Raw genomic sequence first — 19,372 nt, 5'->3', positions numbered from 1 at the left:
AAAAACTCCAGTAGAGACATGGACGGATCATGACCTGGCACGTGCGGCGAATAATTTAAAACTGTCTCATGCTTTTCAACGCTTTCTTTGTTCCTTTGCTCCCACTGGCTGCCTCTTGTTTTCTGCTGTGGGAAGAAGACAAGCAGAAAGAACCAAGAATGCTGTCGAGCTTGCCCTTGTGCGCACACAGAAACAGTCATCCCGTCCGAGTGGTCGCTTGTGCGTTCAGAGGGTTCTCCGGAACTGTTGCAGTCTACGCGCGCGATGCCTTCTCTTCTTCACCCTTCGTGAGAAAGCAACAGGGTTCGCGTGGCAGAGAAGCCAACAACCTCGCTCGCCGCGAACCGGTGAAAGCGAAAACGGCGGCTCCCCCTCCCTGATCGGCTGCCCTGCGCGGCGGCTTTGTGAGGGGGAGCATGTAAACACAAAAAAGTGCTTTCAAAGGCTTCGGTAAAGCGCATAAAATAACATAAAAGTGCACACTGCTCTAACGTGCGGGAGGAAGTGGCAAGGGCCGCCGCCGGCTGCGGCGTCTGCAAACATAAGTGATGCGTGAGGAGGAACGCATCACGTGACATATGACGTGAGTGCGTGTCATCCTCCTCTCTTGCCGCTGCTTCGTGCGTGCGTGCGTGCGTGCGTTTTTTCGCGCCGCGTCGCCGGCGTGGCGACCTTGGCAGGCCCCCCTCAGCGTCGCGCGGCGGCTGGTATAAAGAAGTGAACGGGCCGCGCGAGAGAGAGCTTTGGAACGTTGCGCGGCGCGAACTTGGACTCCTTTCTGTACGGAGCAGCTGAGAAAAGCGGCGGTAGCGGTTGACATTGGCCCACCACTGCTTCCGGTCTTATTCGCTGCCGCAGCTGACGCCGCACGCAATCCACGGGGTGGCAGCAGACGACGACCGCCTGTGACAGGTCAGCGAGGACTACTGCGAGTGTGAAAAAAAAAAAAAGACTGCGAAAAAGTGAAAAAAGAAGAAAGAAAAGCCTTTCTAATTTCGCGAGGATTGCCACCACAGAGAATCATCATGCCGCTGATCAGGCCTGGAGACGACGAGTTCGGCGAGCACGATGTCATAGTGACGCGAGCTCATGTGGAGGAATTCCGGATCAAGATTCTTGAGGAGATGGCTCAGCACCCAGGTAAGGAGAGTTCTCTACTTGTGCAAGTGGCGCCGAGGCGACGCATCGCCGATCTACATATTCATTTTTGACACAGTGCTCATCTCTAAGGTTGATCTTCAGGATGTCGCACTGTGTACAGCCTCTGTCAAAAGTATGTACCCCCAGGGGTCTTCCTATAAGTCGCTCAAGTTACCTGAAGCGCTGACGATGCAAAATAAGCCTTTGGCCCGGAGACAAACCTCTTTATAAGGGTGCACATCTTGTGTCCAGTGAGAACTGAACATCAGCTTACATCCGGGTGCACGCCTCGAGACATCCGCAGCGGTTATTAGTGACGCCACTAGGAAGCCTAGGTTACGTAAGTCGCTCCGTGACACACTCGTAATAAATAATTAATAAATAATCTTTATTTGCCATCATACATTAAGATGGGAGGGCGGCCGGAAAAAAAGCTGCTCGCAGACAGCTTGACCAGCCCGCAGCCCCTGCGTTTATTTATTTATTTTTTTTGGCAGAAGATGCACAAATGTACATCAAAAATGTACGCAAGTCGGGACAGTAGGAGAAATTAACTTTCGGCATGATAATCAGGTTTAATCAAAAAATTAATTCCAGTTATAATTCAAAGCACAGAATAAGGTGAAATCACAGAATAATGTATCCAAAATTATGCGCTATACATAAGGCGGTGGTTCTGGTAAGAACAAGAAAATAAATCAAAGCCAATTAATTTGTAGGAATTCAAAAGAGAGGGTAGCGTGTAGGATAGGCGTTATTGCCCGAGGTTCAGACGAGAAGTAGAAATTATCCAGCTTTCTGCATATCTAGTACGGTATGGTGGCAAATTGGTTGGAAAATTTGCAAGACTTTGTAAACTATTCAAGTTTTGTCTTAATCCTGTTTTGATGTTCACACTCAGTCGGCATTTATATAAGCTGTATGCATTAATTACCTTCACATCATGAAAAAGTTCTGCAGTGTGGGATCGGTATGACGCGTTACAAAATGAATGTATTTTTTTCTGCGAAAGAGGCAGACGGCGCTGAGGTTCCCCACATTAGTTGACAGCAAAAAAAATGCCAATGTCTGTCGCGGCAGCTATATCAATCTCTATTTTGGAAAGCAGCAAATGTGCGGCCACCCATATATTGTATGAACAACCGCTGCCTGTGACTCATCCGTCCTGGCAGCTTTCCAGACTGGTATAGATGACCGCTTGCGTGAGTCACTCCAGAGATTAAGAAACAAGGACAGAAGTTTCTATTGGCTCGTGAAGTGCACTTAACAGCAACGAAAGTGCTGATTGCCTTTATTTTTTGTACTTGTACGGAGCTGATAACACGGATGAGTCAGTACAGAGATTATATAGAGTATAGTATCACGGCGTCGCCCGGGTTTCTGAAAATAATTAATCTATTTCATTCGCTGGAGAGCGGAATGTAATCTTATCGGCAGCTCAAAGTTTCGTGCACGATAAATATTATACTGAAGAAGTGTTCCAATTATTGAGAAATTTCGGAATGCGCAGTGAGGCGCGCTTCTTTTTCTTTTTTTTTTTTCCTTAAGCGTGGGCATGGAGGGGGCTGCGCGAACAGTGTGAGATTTTACAATCATGTACAAGGGCAAAATACTAGGACAAAGAAGGACTGGACAACACGAGCGCTTGCTTCCAAGTGAAGAATTGACGTCGGCAGTGTTGTCAGTTTGACGTCATTCAGCAAGATGTATTTAATGTGCTTGTTTGTCAATAAATCTTCAGTTCGAAGTTGCGCTCGCGTTGTCCAGTCCTTCTTTGTCGTTGTTTTTTGCGCTTGTACATGATTGCAATGCACCGTGCTCTTGAGATGCTACGCTGGACGACTGCGAGACACAGGCGCACGGTCGTTGCGCACAGTCAGATGCCAAACGTAAAGTTGCGGTTTCCAACTACGTTGTAAATACGGCAATATAGGCGCAACTTCATAACCTGCAAAGACCTGTATAGTTTTTCGGTAACAAGAGTTAAACTGGGTCTTTCCACCCGTTTCGTTGTCGCGCGGATTCACGGTATCGTCAAAAGCATCTATTGACCGAGTGTTCGATGGCGCACGGCGTCTGTGCATGTCCTCACGAGTCAAATCGATGCTATGCAACGCTATCGACTGTGGGAAAGTGTTCTGAAGCCCACCCGATGTCCCGAAGTAACGGCGGTTGGAGCCGAGCGCTCTTCTTGTCAGCCCCGGCTGACCAGTCGCAGCGGGACGCGGGCTTCTCTTCTGCCACATTTCTGGCGTTCCTGTCCGACCGGCGTGGCTTGGCATGACGTGAGAGTGGATGGATGGATACGGCTGAACCCTTTACATCGGGCAGTGGCTCAAGCCACCTAGCCATGTCTTGTGAAATTTTACTCCTGTCTTGCTTTTAGCCACCAATCAGATAACCTTCGCTTGGTTACTTCTACCCGCTTAAAATCTACTTTCCCTTCACCGTCCCTAAACCCCAGTGCCTTGGGTAAGTCAGCCCCGCTGCTTTCCACTGTAGGGTGAAGCCCTTTACACAAAAGTATCAAGTGTTCAGCTGTTTCCTCCTCCTCTCCGCACACAATGCACAAAGTGTCTATCTCCTGGCACCTGACTCTATACGTCTTAGTCCGCAAAACCCCAGTCCTGGCCTCAAACAACAAAGAACTTCCCCTACAATTATCATAGATATTTTCTTTGGCAATTTCCTGTTTAAAGGTCCGGTATGTTTCTAGTGCCGATTTCGTCAGCATCCCTGTTTTCCACAAAGCTCTCTCTGTTCCTTTAACCTTTTTCTTAACCGATAATTGCTGATTTGCCCCCCTACTGCTGTCCAGATATTTGCTTGTCAATTTTCTAGTTCGCTTTCTCCATTTCGTGTCAACATTCTTTATATACAGGTATCTGAAAACTTTCCTAGCCCGCCGCTTTTCATCCATGTTTCTCAATCGTTCCTCAAATGCTATCTTACTGCTAGCCTCTCTGCTCTCGAAAGACGCCCATCCCACATCACCCTGAACCCCCTGATTTGGTGTTTTGCCATGTAACTGTCACCGAGGACGCCCTCTTTCGGCCTCCCTTCTAACCAACGTCACAGTCACAACAACTGACCCGGACAAAGTGCCTATCACGCGCGAAATGAACAAAAAAATTCAATGAAAATTTAAGGAAAGAAACGAAAACAGGGAAAGGGAGGAGTAAAGAAAAAGTGCGTACATGGCGTAGGCCTATGCCGCAAGGCAGCGGTGCTAAGTCCAGATTATAATCGCCAAATTATCCCCACACGCATGCACCAAAGGAGTTGCGAAAAGCCCAGATACAATCCGACAGGAAATCAGTGCGTACAGAGTTCGGCAGATTGCCGACTAGGCCAGGGGATGTAGCTGCTGGCAGGGTCGATGTGTCGCTCCGTTTGGCTGTCTCGCTATCGAGCCTCCATCCATGCCTTGTTTCCGGCAGTAATGGCGGTGCACGTGCTGTGCGAGTTTGCGACAGCTCAGTGAGAGCTCTCGTCTTCATCCCGCGAAGAGCGAGCAGCTTCTCACTGACCGGGTTGTTATCGCTGCTTTTGGAAATGATTGCGCACACACAACAGGAAAGGGACAAGTGTGTGTCGAATAGCGCAGACCAGCTTCTTTACACCTCAGGCTCAGATTGGGACATGTCCAACAGGTGTTAGTTACTGCAGACCATAGCTATACATAGATTAAGAATGCGCTTAATCTGTGCAGAAGCATGTGTGCCATGCACGGCTGGCAATCATCTCATACATTCCATGACAAGCATTGCTATCTTCAGCTTATTTCTGGTATCCTGGTAATCACCACAGAGAGACGAATACACCTGTACAGGAGTAAAAAGGCGAGTGGACTGTCCTCTGGCGCAATTTCTTTTGTAAAAAGGAGATTTGCAATCGCTGCCTATAATGTTTTTAGGGGAAGAAGCAACGAAAGACAATCATCAAAAATATTACACGTTGAGGGCATGGTGCCCTCACTGCAATAAGCGGAAAGCGCCTTTTGGTTTCCGCGGCAGTCTGTCCGTACACCAGTCACGTTGTGAACAAGAAAAGACTGCTGAAATCTCTCCGCGAAACTGCTCAGGCACTTGCTTACAGCGCTGCAATGAAAGAGGGACGGAGTGCAAAGAACGTCGGCTGAGGCGGGGCTCTCGCTCTGCTTCGGAAGCTTGCGCTCGCAGCTTTGTCGGAAAGACGCGCCAACAGGGTCTCACACCGCAACTGAAGCTATCTGAGGCGAATGACTTCGAACTGGAATCTCATTTTTTAGATTGTCAAATATCCTGGAGCCCAGAGCTAAAGGCAGACAAGACTGCCTGACGGGGCTCTGGGCACCATGTAAAGATACAGAAACACCGGTTATATGCGTTTACAGCAACGCTGTGGGACAGTGTTTACGAAAGTATATGCGGATGAGATTAAGAAGCCTGCAGGCATAGGGTGGGCACAACTGGCAAAGGAGATGGCTATTTGGAGAGACATGGGAGAGGCCTTTGCCCTGCGGTGGGTGTAGTCAGGCTGATGATGATGATGATGATGATGATGATGATGATGAAATACCACCACGAAACCGGAACCAATGCATTTGATGGAATGAAAATTAACTCTTGCACAAAGCAATAATTAAGAAAGCTCAATGGACATAATGAGGAGGAGAAGAACTTTGTTGAAACAGGAGAGGTCTGCCTGGCTGTCGGCCTGTCATGGTACTCCTGGTGAGGATGAAAGAAGAGAAGAATAAAGGAGGATGGTGAAAAGAAAAGGGAAAGAGAAAAAGAAAGGGTGAATGCTGAAATCACGCACACACACACACACACACGCACGCACGCACGCACGCACACGCACACGCACACACACACACACACACACACACACACACACACACACACACACACACACACACACACACACACACACACACACACACACACACACACACACAATTGTCAAAGAATGTCGACCAAACCCGTGTCTCTTAAAAACACTGAAGATGCTTTCGTCCCGCACACACCCGAAGCCGCGTCCCTCCAGGGCCCAAGTACATGCCCCAGGTGCACGGGGCCATCCTGCATATAGCCAATGTGAATCATTGAACCAAATGTCAAGTACACCAACAGTTGAAACAAGACAGAGTTCAATAACACTTTTAAATGAATGAACAGTTTTAAAATCTTGAGATAAGGTGGATATGAAAGAGACTTTATTAATATAAACCGAAACAACACACGATTGGTTTTAGGTTTTGGGGGGTTTAACGTCCCAAAGAAACTAAGGACTGGTTCACATGCACGAGACTGAGCGGCTGAGCGGCGCGTCGCAGCGAGAAATTTCTAACTTGCTGGAACCGCGCCGCTCGAGCCACCGCGACGACTCAAAACAGGTTTTTGCGCCACGGCGCAAAGATTCGCCAGCGTTTTCGCTTGCATGTGAAACACATGTGCTTCAGGCTACGAGGGACGCCGTAGTGGAGGGCTCCGAATAATTTCGACCACCCGGGGTTCTTTAACGTGCACTGACATCGCACAGGACACGGGCCTCTAGAATGTCGCCTCCATCGAAATTCTACCTCCGCGGCCGGGATCGAACCCGCGTCTTTGGAGTAAGCGAGCAGCCGAGTGCCATAACAACACAGGAGGTCATCTGCATGCCATACTCAGTTCCAATGCGAGGAGTGACATACCGCGTATGTCTGAGGTAGCTTGCATCATGTTTTATGAATTGTGCTTTGAAAGAATGAAAAATCGACGTAAATAATCTGCCGGCGAAAGAAAATAATTCGACGCGGAAAGCTCGACGCTCGAAACTTTGCGCGCTCGCTTTTAAGAAACTGACACCAAAACGAATGCAACACTCGACGCCGTAACTGTTACGACACCGCGGAGGGATATGGGAGATTGCAAATTTTAAAAAGGGGTAGGGCGATAAGGCGTTGCACCCCCGTCGTGCTCGTTGACAATCTAGGCAAATCTGTGCCAGCGGAAGGTCATATCCTATCGCATCCTCGATTGTATCACCGGGCGCTCTCGGCTGACAGTGCAGGAAATAGCGCTGCGTGTACGTACCAGCTTTTCAAGGCTGCGTATGTTTCGCTTCCCCAGCATCGACCTCATTTGTTTCTTCCTTTTTTACTCCGGCCTAGCTCCATCGCATTGCACTGTATATGTAGCAAGCGAATCGACGAGGTTAATTTCTTTTGTGCGTACACTCGGAGTGCTTCGCGGCTGCGTTCTTTCTGTACTATACCGCGGCCTCTTCGCCCTCGTGTCGACCGTGAAAGGCGTCGTCCTCTCCCCTCCGGCCCTTTTTAGCCGCCAGCAGGGCTCGTGTCGAGGTGCAAGCCTTCCGATGCCGACCTCTTGACGGATCCGTGACTTTTTCTACGCGTTTCTATTTTTCTGTCACCTTGGAAACTCGCACCCGTACAAGAAACGAAATGTGATGCGTTACTTGACTCTTTCGGTACATTGTTAAAATCATGAACTCGAGATTCGTGGCTCTCGACGTTCACCGACATTGCTCGTCACTTATTCCTGTGTTAGCGGGCGGCCAGGCAGCCAGTAATTATCAGCGCCACAAGTCCACTGCCCTCCGCCACGCGCGTCGCAAGGCCGCGACTGGCGGCGCCAAATCCGAGGCCGCCCCGTGCTTCGGCGTCCAAAGGGCGGGAGATAGCGATCGGCCGTTCATTTATTGCCCTCACATCTTCGTCTCCGGTGGGTGTCCACTGCCGCAGCTGACCTGTGTACTGGGCGGCGATCTGGGCTGCATGGCCGACAAGCACGCATCCTTAACTTCTTTCTTTTTTTGCTCTCCTAGACATATCGGACCAAGCCTTGCCTTTTACTAACGAGTTTTAGCGCAATGGAGACGCCGACTGCGCACGCGCAGTGGGCTTTGGCCGCGCAGGAATCGTCCGGTAATCCTGTATACGTTTGCACTAGAACGTATCCTTGCTAATAATCTCTTAATGGGACAGGAGAGTCAAAAGTTACCTTCACAAGACAACTCTGATTGGTATGTGCAAAGGGTCCTTCGTTTTTCGGGTTTTACTTTTTCCCACAATTCGGGGGGAGGCCAAAAACCGGGGTATATTTTTTTATTCCAAACTCGGGCATAAATCGGATTATTCAGCAAAAATATCTGTAAATCGTGTTTCTTCGTGTCTTTTTTTTTCTTTGCAGCGAAAGAAAATTTACTATGCGCGCAAGTTCTTGTGCGGGACGCAAAATTTTCGATTTTTGGCTCAGTATTCCAGAAACAAAATTGAAATGACAGGTAGCGCAGAAAAAAAAAACTGCACACCAAGTTAGATTTTTTCTCACCTATTGCAATTATTTCGCCGCGTAAGCTGTCGATCTCCTACGCGGCTCTTCACGTGCATGCGAGACCTGCCTGCCTTGCTGTACACTGCGAAGGCAGTCGTATTTTAAACAGACAACAGCCCTGGAGGAAGACGTCGTTAACGTGGTATATACTGCCGAGCAAATGCCCGGTCAATGCCCGCATTTCGTCGTCGCGTTGTAAAAGTTACGAATATATCCAGAAGGCAAGTCGCGTCATGAGCAGTGGCATACTCAGAAATTTTGGTGGGGTGGGGGGCTCATGTTGCAGCGCGGCCTCCTCATAGAATTTGTGGAAGGATCAAACGTAATAATAACTGCATTGCCATTGATAATTCCATTTTGTATTACACAACGCTGCGCACTGTCTAGACAAGTGAAATATGTATTTTTTAAATAAAAGAATGTATTCGTATGTCTTCAGAATCGTGGCAGACATGATTACAAAACATAAAAACTGAAAAACTGAGCAGGGGACAAGACACAGGAGAGAAGCAAAGAGGACGAGCTCGTCCTGTTTGCTTCTCTTCTGTCCCCTGCTCAGTTTTACGTCTTGTAATAATGTCATACCAACTGTCCCCTTATCGTTCACTCGTGGCAGACATAACTGATACCAATGGTTCCAGGTTTTTTCGTATTAATTAAGTAAAGAAAATATCACACGAAGCCTAGAGCTATATCGGCCCGGAACCAGCAAAGCAGTGAATGCCGATGATATGAAAAACGTAAAGGCCATGAAAATAGCAAGTAGAGGACAAATATTTTTAATGAATGTTTGTCGTTCAAGAACCTTCACATTTTTGCACATATGCAACGGCCAGGGAAAAATCTCAATGACGCTGTCCTTCGTTCCAGTGTACTGCGCAGCAGCAGCTGCCACCGGTCATGTATTGCGACTAATTGCACCGAAATTTTAGTCGCAACAGCGAGCCATCAATAGGCCCTTGAAAGTTTGTGCTAGTTTGCGTTACATGACTCTAGGTGCATGGGAGTTGCCCGAAATCCAACCTGAGTTAGTAATGTTCGCGTCAAAATGTCTTTTCTAGTCTGAAAAAGACACTGTAGGTGGCAAAATCCAGAATGACTTCCGGCGCCGGTGGTTCTTTTGGTCAGCGGTGCGTGACAGTTCGAAAAAATCTAGGGGGGGGGGGGGTGTAGCTGAAGCTCCATTAGCCCCCCCCCCCCCCCCCCCCCCCCCGGCTACGTCCCTGGTCATGAGTAACAAGGGTTAAGAAAAGGTTTAGATCACCAGTTGAAGGAACAATCCTCTGCAATAAGCACAGAAAATCCGCTAATTATAGTGCGTGTCCAGTCTCTATGCCCTTTCGCCAGCTTGGCGCATAATTGCCTATAGATGCTTACGCGCCACTAAACCCAACGCACAACAAAACTTATGCCCTTAACGAGCCCATCATCCTCTTGCCCTTGTGTGTTCTCTAGAAGGGGCATTTTCAGGGAGACATAGGGTTTAACCAGATTTTTAAAAATGCGTTCGGCGTGCAAGAACTGGCTAAAATCGGGCTTTACCCGAAAACGGAGGGCTCTATGCATATATACACCATCTCATAAGTTCCATGCAGCACTGTGGAAGGTATAGACTTCCTCAGCCAATCAGGAGAACATGTTAAAAGTGCTCCTCCGCGCCTCGTCGGCTCGCGGCATGCACAGATATAGTTAGAAAAGAGTATAAATCACTGCTGCTAACGTACCGTACGCGCATGCACGCTTACATACGCTAAACACAAGCATTTTGCGGAGCGTACGCAAACTGAGACGAACCGATAAACTCAGCCTCGTGGCGCCATCTGTTTATTTGAACGAGTACCATTTTCGCCCCAAATGATGCTCCTCTTTAAGCCTAAAAGCGGCAGAATCGTCACTCTAAATGAAAAATACACCAAATATCGCTCGTACGTTTCTTTTTTTTTTTTATGGGCGAGATGAGACAAGGCGAAAGCCCGGTGCTCCATCTATGGTTCGTGAACCTACTGAAAGCGGCACTAACATTTACGAAACCAACACGAAGCGAGGGGTTCCGATTTTTGGAAATGACGTTTTAGCGTACGCAAGATCCACGAGCGCTAAACCTAGTAAATAGCGCACGAAACGCGATCGCACGGTAATGTTCGGCCTTTATTAAACCGCGTTTGCCGCATGTACACTTCGAAGCGCGCTATTTTTTTTCAGCGTACGCAATCCCATAAGCCCATTTTAAAATGGCACTATACATTCTACAGCGTCACAGCGTCGCCTCTACACTCGTCGCAGCTTTGGCAGTGCTGCGAGGAACTACTGGGATGGAGCATAAACGCTGCGCTCACTAATCGGTGGTGGGGCCGGCGAAAACGATCCCGATGGGTCAGGGCTCGGGGGTGAGCGCAACGACTCCGGAAGATTAGTTTAGGGGGGAGGCTTGGAGCTCTTCTCTCAACATCAGCACCAGCTGAGAGAGGAAGAAAATTGAGCCTGCCGCCCCGCCAATCAGGGAATAGAAATTCATCCCCGCGTCGTTCCGAAGTCCCTCGCGGAGATACGCGGGATATAGTTGAGACGAAGGCCAAAGCCCTGGACGGTCGTCCGGTATACACTGGTAGCTCGCGATGCCCGAGAGCGACCTTGAGAGCGAAAGCAGAGCGCATACAATCACTTCGATACAAGATCTGCTTTTGAAGACTTCCTTCCAGACTTTCGTTCCGCATACTCACGATAACGCCGCCCTATGCAGTTCCTTAATTCCAACACTCCCTTATTATGCGTTCCAGTTGAAATGCGCGTTCGGTGGTTCGTCTGCTGCGTGCAGGCACTCTCAGATCGAAGCTAGTCGGCGAGAGCCGCCAATCGGCTTTCCACCTGAGCCGGACGTATCCATGGCCTTGGGGAATGCTCGGCAGACCGGAGTGCCGTTTATGTATACTCCGCCAAAGGAGGGCGCGCTGCCACCGTTCTCTGCGTAGGGTGAACTAGGGCGACACCCGATATTGTGTATGCCCCGCCGTCGGGTCAAGGCCCGAATGCATCCCAAAGACGGACGCTGTTATGTAGTGCGCTGTTTGCCTGCATGTTTGCTCCCCATATCCAGCGTCCTTGCGCCCAACGATACGAGCGAGGAGAGAGCACCGCCACCCCTTGTACGGATGCAGCATTGCGCGTGTCGCCATGCTGCCGCTGATTCGAGACGTGTGGCGCCCCCTTAGAGGTGCGATATGCAACTACTGAGTGCACTGTCCTCCAGAATAGACACTTAACAGAGGGAATCAAGGAGAAAAACAGGCTGCGACTAGAGCCAGCCGATCCACGTGTTTGTGCCAATTCAGTGCGCTTTTTTTAATTATTTGTATGCGCGCAAAAAACGCGCCAGCTGCACTTCAGGTGTGAAAAGCGTGTGCACACGCCACCTGCCAGCGGTGGCAGGAGGAGTGTGAAGAGCTGTGCTAAAACTTCATATTAGTGACTGCCGCAATCGTCTGTCAAGTGGTTCGTTGCGTTTCTCTGACGAGAGCTCCCATAGAGACCCATGTAATCTTCGAGACTTTCATCCCACTTCAGCTTGTGCCTGCATCTGCTTTTGCTTGGAAGCATGCACTTCCAAGCTGACCGATGCGGCCATTGACGTGGTCGCGTTGGGTGCAGCCCCCATGTCGGAAAAAATCTGTCCGTCCGCCTCAAGCCTCGGCTGCCAAACAGGAAAGAGGGAAATCCCCCTCCGCTATGAGAGGACAGGGTTCGGAGGCGATGGATGGCAGATGGGGGAGAGTGCGATTGACGGACTGGATCACGCCGCCCACGGTCTGAAGCCGTGAGCGGCGGCTGCTCCGTCCGGGGGAACACCAACGCGTACTCTGCCACATCAATCGCCTTTCTGCGTGAAGGAGCTGTTTTTATTTTTGGTATCCTTTTGTGGGAACGAAACCGACCACTTCCTCGCCAGTTCGCATTTCCGTTTGTACTTGTACCACGGCACTACCATTCCAGAAACAGCCAGCCAATATTTTTTCTTTTGTCTTAGCGTCATGTGCATGCCGAAGAAAAAAATACAAATAAAGTGAAAACATTTAATCGTGCGAACGTGAAAGCGCCGAGTTGCCGTCAACAGCTCGCAGATAACGTGCGTGACTTAACCACCCTCGTTAAGCACGCAGTCCAAAGCGCTGACAAGACTAAAAATAATGCAGGCATCCAAACCAGCTCTCACGATACCTCTTGCGGTAAAACTTCCAATAGTTGCCGCTTTCCGTCCGCTTGTTTATGCGTTTCTCGAAGTGCAAATGGGCGCCAGGCACCACGCGTGGCTGCGACAGAAACAGAGGCGCTGCGGTTGAGAAGATACGCAACATAAAGTCTCCATTGCAGCGTCTCCATTTAATGGCACTACTGACGCGAGAACGGCGTTGACGTCGCATGCACTTCTGAAAAAAAAAAAAATTAGCTGTGGTTTAACCTTTGATTATAACCCTGGTACCATGCGAAAGCTTCCTTTGCATGGCTATACGTTCACAAATGCCACACACATTGCCGAACGGATTGTCCGTAAAGCGTCGATGAAATGCCCGATGGGGCAGTTGCCACCTGCCACGGTGGGCAGATTGTGATGACGTCAATGGGTCAAATGACCTGCCACGTGACACATGCCATGACACCACGTGACACCTGTCACGTGACTGCACTGACGCTGCCCTCTTGAAAACTTGTAGTGAAGCTTCCGCTTCAAAAAAAAAAAACATTCCAGGCGCACCCTTCAAAGGCGCCATAAGAAAAGTACAATACTAACATCCTGGTGGTCGAGCAACAACGACGTAATGGCGAAAGGTGCCTCAGCATGAAAGCAGTGTCACTACGCGTGCCGTACGCGTACGAAACTGAAAGCGGCTGTTTCGAGGAAATATTGAAAGGAGCAAGGGAGAGGAAAAAGTGCGCGTGAAAGTTCACTCCAATGGCGTCACCGCATTGCATTCTTCCCCGGCGGTTCTAAATCAGCTGTGCCGGCGTGTGTAAGACAGCGCTCCGACTATCGCGCAACACGTTTACAGAAAAACTCGTGGCCCTGTGATTGCAAAACACCTTCGAAGAACTACGAGAGGCGCACTTTGAGTCGCAAAAACTCAGGCTGCTGCAGACAACGAGTGCAAGAGCGCTCTTACAGAGACTCGGGTACCGCGAGCAGAAGCGAGAAATGACGAGGACGGAATCGATCCTCGACGAGCTTCGCAAGTCCCTCAAGGTATACGCCAATACATGGACCCCAACCTCCACCGACGGAGAAGATTGGTTTATGGTTTATGGGGGTTTAACGTCCCAAAGCGACTCAGGCTATCAGAGACGCCGTAGTAAAGGGCTTCGGGAATTTCGACCGCCTGGGGTTCTTTAACGTGCACTGACATCGCACAGCACAAGGGCCTCTAGAATTTCGCCTCCATCGAAATTCTACCGCCGCGGCCGGGATCGAACCCGCGTCTTTCGGGCCAGCAGCCCAGCGCCGTAACCACTCAGCCACCGCGGCGGCTCGAGGGAGAAGATAAGCGAGGGCCGAATTCACCGAGATAACATACGCTCCTATGCAGCGAGGTGTCGCTAGCTACTGAGTATTCGGTGATGTGACGGAAGTAATGGAAGGCTACGGAGAGGCATCGTGATGACGACGGTGGAGACTAACGCGAGGGAGCTCACATTCGCTCACGGCAAAGGACAAGTATTGCATGAAAGACACACCGCTGTCCATATCGCATGAACACCCCCCACCACAAACCCGAGATAAACGCTCGAGACAAAGGCCGTTGTACAAACTCACTCCCCAGTAAAAGACTTGGCGCCGCATTGTCTCTGGCACTCACTGCATAGCCAATAAGGTGTGGGCTACAACGACTAGCGAAGGACAGACCAAGTGTGCGCCCATTGCGCAGCACGGTTTCTGGGAGCACTGTACGTGGAATGCCGATAAGGCTGTCTCTCTTCTCCCCCGACTGTAAGGGCAGAGGGGCATTCGACGCGGCCGCCGAGATAGTGTCGTTACTGGCAGAAAAGCGAAATCACTTTGGTGCCCCATCTTCCTAATGACGTCATCAAGGCGCTGTCAGCAAAGCGTGCTGACGTCCATGCTGGGTAGACATCGCCGGGCAAAGCGAGTCCTCCCCTTGAAGCGGGACAATGCGGAAGGAACGGGCAAGGAAACCCTGACGCACGCCTTTCCCAGAAGGGGGAAAATAATACGGGGACAAAACAGCGAAAGCTTGTCAAACCGTGCACAGCGCAAGAGTACGGGAGGGACGCCACAATGGGGCTGGGCAACCGTGTACAGGTGGGCAAAGAGCCTGCAACATAAGACAAGGGGCCCCCTCCAGCCAAGGAAACGGCGGATGGGCCTCGCTCCCCACTCCAGGGACTCTCTGGAGCCGATAGCGCGTGTCGTTAGGGAAGAAAAAAAAAAAACTAACGGGCACCTAAAGAGATGCACAGAGCAATAACGATGCCTTTCAAGGCGTAGGCCTTACTTGCCACACTGAGCGAAAAGCGGTCTCTCTGTATGTGTATGTGTGTGTGTGTGGTGGGGGGGGGGGGATAACGCTAGATGGTATCCATAAAAGATGCCGTCCTCATGCAACCTGGCAGGTGGCTGTTAAATTAATGGCTCATCGCACGAGGTTGCTGGATCGCACAAACCCCGCCGGTGGCAGCACCTGCCATAGCAGGGCAGCACAGCCCAACCGCTGCGCCAGGAGTGGTATGAGGACTTCCGGGAATCTATGAATGTAATGTTGAGGCTGACCTCATGCAGACGGTCGGCGCATCCGAATGCAACCTGATGCGGCACCTGGTGGAAGAGGGGGGCGCGGGCCGCAGAAAGGCGGCGACTGCCTTCATGAAGTAAGCGCGCAGATCGGAAGGGTTGCCGCGGCGGCTACGCAGAGCTACGCAGAGGTAGAATTGCCAGCTGCGTAACGTCTCTGCCGACTTTTTCTTCCCCATGCACTTGACCCGTGCGCACTTATGGACTTGGAAGGACAGGGGAAGCGACCAGCCAGCAAAACGCCAATGCTGTTGGCGTCCAAAGCTCCAGTATTCCCACGCGGTCACTCTTATGGGCTGCATATGGGATCGGTATTCGTCGAAATCGCGTGCGGGCTGCCCGGCGGTTTCCGTTAAGGCGTTAATCTTGCATAGGGCGGGCGTGACAGTCTGAAGGGCGCGTCTTTCTCGCGTACGCTACGTCAGGTGCAGTGCTGCCACGAGCTGCTGTCTTCCAGTGAGGTCCCCGTCGACGAGGATCTTGAAGCCTCCGCCATGGCCGCTGCTGGCGTGACGTACAGACCGCCATTGTCTCGTTCAAGGCTCTTGCGCACTCGGCGCGTCACAACTGCTGCGGTATTGTGCGGTGCTGTACGTCCGTTGCGGACACCCGAGAGAGAATTCCCCGCCAGATTAACCGTGGGAGGCAGTTATTACGTCGTGGACTGCCTTTTCGAGGAAGAAAAATAATAAACAGAAGATGTAAGCCGCATTTGGAGTCTTTTGTCTGTGGCTTCATGCAATATGCATGGGGTGAAGATTTTCCACACACTAAAGGGAAAGCGCGGCGAAAAATCACGAAGAGCGTGAGGAGGGATGGTCTGTGCGGACGGACCACGAGGCATGGCCGAGCATGAGAGCACAATCTCGTAGCGGAACGCAGAGGAGAAAGTGTGCCGTGCTTCTCCACGGAGCACTAGGTTGAGCTAAACTTTACTACTGCAGATGAAAAAAAGTTTTGGTTTTAGCGTTTGCAATTCTGTTTACAGGAAGAGTGACACGGTTTTTCCTTTCGTGACAACAGCAATAATGCAACAAAGAGAGACTGAACATGTCTGGATGCACAAAACTGTTCCACCGATCCGGTAACACTGGACTTTACTGCCATCAGCGCTCGTAAAAGGAACAAAGTGCGATTACATAACACCGCATATCGCGTTGTGACGCGGATTTGCTGAGATGGATAAAGAAAATAAATCTTACTACGTAGTAATCTTATTACGCCCTGATAGTTGGTCATAATTAAACGATTACTCTACATATACATGCAATTCCCGAGACTAGTACGAATCCAATAACATTAGACAGCTAATAAACTTTTGGAATCCAAAGGAACGCTGTTTATGAAACATTAATAGCGATAAATATAGGACACATGCTAGATAGATGCAGGGGAACAGAGGCGCGACTGAAACAACACAAAACAGTCTTGTGTTGTCTTAGTTGCGCCGCTCTTCTACTGCATAACGCACCAACTCGACCAAAAATCTGTTATTCGTCCTACGGGCTCTGAAAACGCCCCCCCCCCCCCCCCCCCCGCATTAGCCTTTTTCTTTTCAAGCTAAGCTGCCGCCGTGGCTCAGTGGTTATGGTGCTTGGCTGCTGACCCGAAAGACGCGGGTTCGATCGCGTACTGTGGGATGTGAGTGCACTCTAGAGAAGTCCACGTGGTCGAAATCATCCGGAGCCCTCCACTACGGTGTCCCCCTTAGCCTGAATCACTTTGAGACTAAACCGAACCGGCCCCGCCGCGGTGGCTCAGTGGTTAGAGCGCTCGGCTACTGAACCGGAGTTCCCGGGTCCGAACCCGACCGCGGCGGCTGCGTTTTTATGGAGGAAAAACGCTAAGGCGCCCGTGTGCTGTGCGATGTCAGTGCACGTCAAAGATCCCCAGGTGGTCGACATTATTCCGGAGCCCTCCACTACGGCACCTCTCTCTTCCTTTCTTCTTTCACTCCCTCCTATATCCCTTCCCTTACGGCGCGGTTCAGGTGTCCAACGATATATGAGACAGATACTGCGCCATGTCCTTTCCCCAAAAAACCAATTATTATTATTAACCCAACCGATCTTTTAAAGTTAGAACATTAGAAACGTATCGAGGCCAAAAGGCGTCGTCGGTCATAGAATCCGCCCATTGGCGTAGAGGGAAGGGACGTCATGAGACACTAAGTGAGGTCACTTCCGGTAGGGACATCAACAGATGCTGATCGTATCGCATTGCTAAGCCATGATGGAATTAGGTGTCCCTGCCAATTATTTCTTAACGAGAGGCAGTTTATTACGAACGTATCGGTCTCTGTTGCTCTGAAAACAAGTTTAGTGACTGCCAGCACCACTTAGCGTCTTTTTTTTTTTTTTACTTGGCACTGTTTTGCACTTTCTTCTACCCTACGACGAACACACAGCCCAAAATGCACATGGACAGATAGGAAGCCGACACCGCAAGCGTGTGTGGTGTGTCCGTTTCCTGTCAGTCCGTGTGTATTTTGTGTCCTAGTCTTGATCATGAACTAAGGGTTGGACATTTAGGTTTTTTTTAAAATTCGTCTGACTTTTTCCAGCGTTTTATTTATAAACAAAGATTTCGGCTTTTTTCTCCCGGATAATATTATTTTCTACGAATTAATTACCGGCTTATATCAGTTCTGTGTGGTCAAAAGTTACCTATAGTAGGATACAACTAAAAAAAAACAGCAGTTCCTAACGCAGGGCCATGGTCCACGGCCAATTACTCCGCTGGCCAATCGTAACAGTACACAAAACCAACTTTTTAATGTCTGACTAAAATATACAGGCCAGATATCAATATTGTAGAGCTTATAATTTTTTTCTTGTGATAAGCTTTTTGTTTAGGTAACAAGGAAAGTTTCAACAATGGATTTCTTTTATGTGGGGTTTAACGTCCCGAAGCAACTCAGACTATGAGGGGGACTTCTTCTTCGTCGTGGAGAAATTCTGTGCGGTGGTCCTGAATGTGGGCGGAGCTTCACTGGCAGACTTCAGTTGTATCCGACTATCTTGACTTCTTTGTCAGCCCGATCATTCGATTTACCAGTCATTAACTAAAAAATCGTCGTACTTAGAGCTGTGCTTGTGCTCGGAGCGCACCCGGAGCCGGAACCGTGATACAAAAACGCAAGTGCAAGCTGACTTCTTAAAGCTAAGTTTTCACACTGGGTGGCGCGAGAGGTCGGGCCTCACGTGGTGCGCATGTACAGCGACGGAACCGTCGAGCCATGTGTGTGACACCTTCGCGGCACGGCTCCGCGTCCTCCTCCTGGCATGAAGTGGAGGAGCCCACTTAAGTAAGCAACCGGTGATGGCAGTTAACAGGGCTTCGCTAGCAGGCGACGTTTCGCGATCAGGTTGAGTTTTGATCGATAATGATGATGATAGATGGCGTTATAATCTCGATGTCTCAGTGGAGTTCCCGGCTGATGATTTGGTGAACCGACGACACGTTGGAGGTATGGACTAGACAACTTCTCCAAACAATGTGCATAACCGCCGTTTAGTTGCGGCTTATTTACAGATCGACTAAGGCGCTCCCTATCATAGAGAGCGATCAGGAAGCTCCCCACGAAGCCTTGTCATCCTGATCGAAGTAACGGTTCCCCGTTCTTCCCACCGGTGCCAGCGCCTGGCATTGTCAGCTCTCTCCCCTCCGTCACTCCGTGGCAAGAGTCGAGCCTTCCTTTTTAGTGCCAAAAAGCCCAGTAGCCCACGAGGTTGTTTACCCGCGAACTCGTTCACGCGCAGTTGCCGTGCGCGCACACACAAAAGGACAGCCGAGCCAACGACTGCTCTGTGCGTGGCGCTTTGCTGCTGGTGCGACTCACGCCCAACGCCAAGGGTGTCGGCTCTGCCTCGCGGGAAGACCTTACAAGGCATCGGCTGAGCGCCGTACCTGCTTGTTTTCAAACAAAACACATCCGAACGGCGCCGGGGAACAAAGTAGCGAAAGAAAGCATTGCTTTATGACCCTCTGCACAAGGGCCGCCACACTTCACTGGTGGGTGGGGCCTCCCGGTCTGCAGAGGTGCGTCAAGTATAGCGGTGTAATACCTCAAAACACACAACTGCTCCATCTAATCCAGTGGCACTACCGT

General features: G+C 50.1%; 1 protein-coding gene across 1 annotated transcript in view; it reads left to right on the top strand.

Moving 5' to 3' along the window:
• Window positions 1–738: 738 nt before the first annotated feature.
• The window catches only part of LOC144125649 (motile sperm domain-containing protein 2-like), a 49,983-nt gene continuing 31,349 nt past the window's right edge, over window positions 739–19,372 (top strand). Inside the window, exon 1 of the mRNA XM_077659226.1 lies at window positions 739–1,140. Within this exon, the coding sequence (XP_077515352.1) occupies window positions 1,026–1,140 (115 nt within the window). The 5' untranslated portion in view covers window positions 739–1,025. The remainder of the gene's footprint in view (window positions 1,141–19,372) is intronic.

This window comes from Amblyomma americanum, chromosome 3 (assembly GCF_052857255.1).
Source record: "Amblyomma americanum isolate KBUSLIRL-KWMA chromosome 3, ASM5285725v1, whole genome shotgun sequence".
Taxonomy (NCBI): domain Eukaryota; kingdom Metazoa; phylum Arthropoda; class Arachnida; order Ixodida; family Ixodidae; genus Amblyomma; species Amblyomma americanum.
This window is presented reverse-complemented; position numbering and strand designations above follow the sequence as displayed.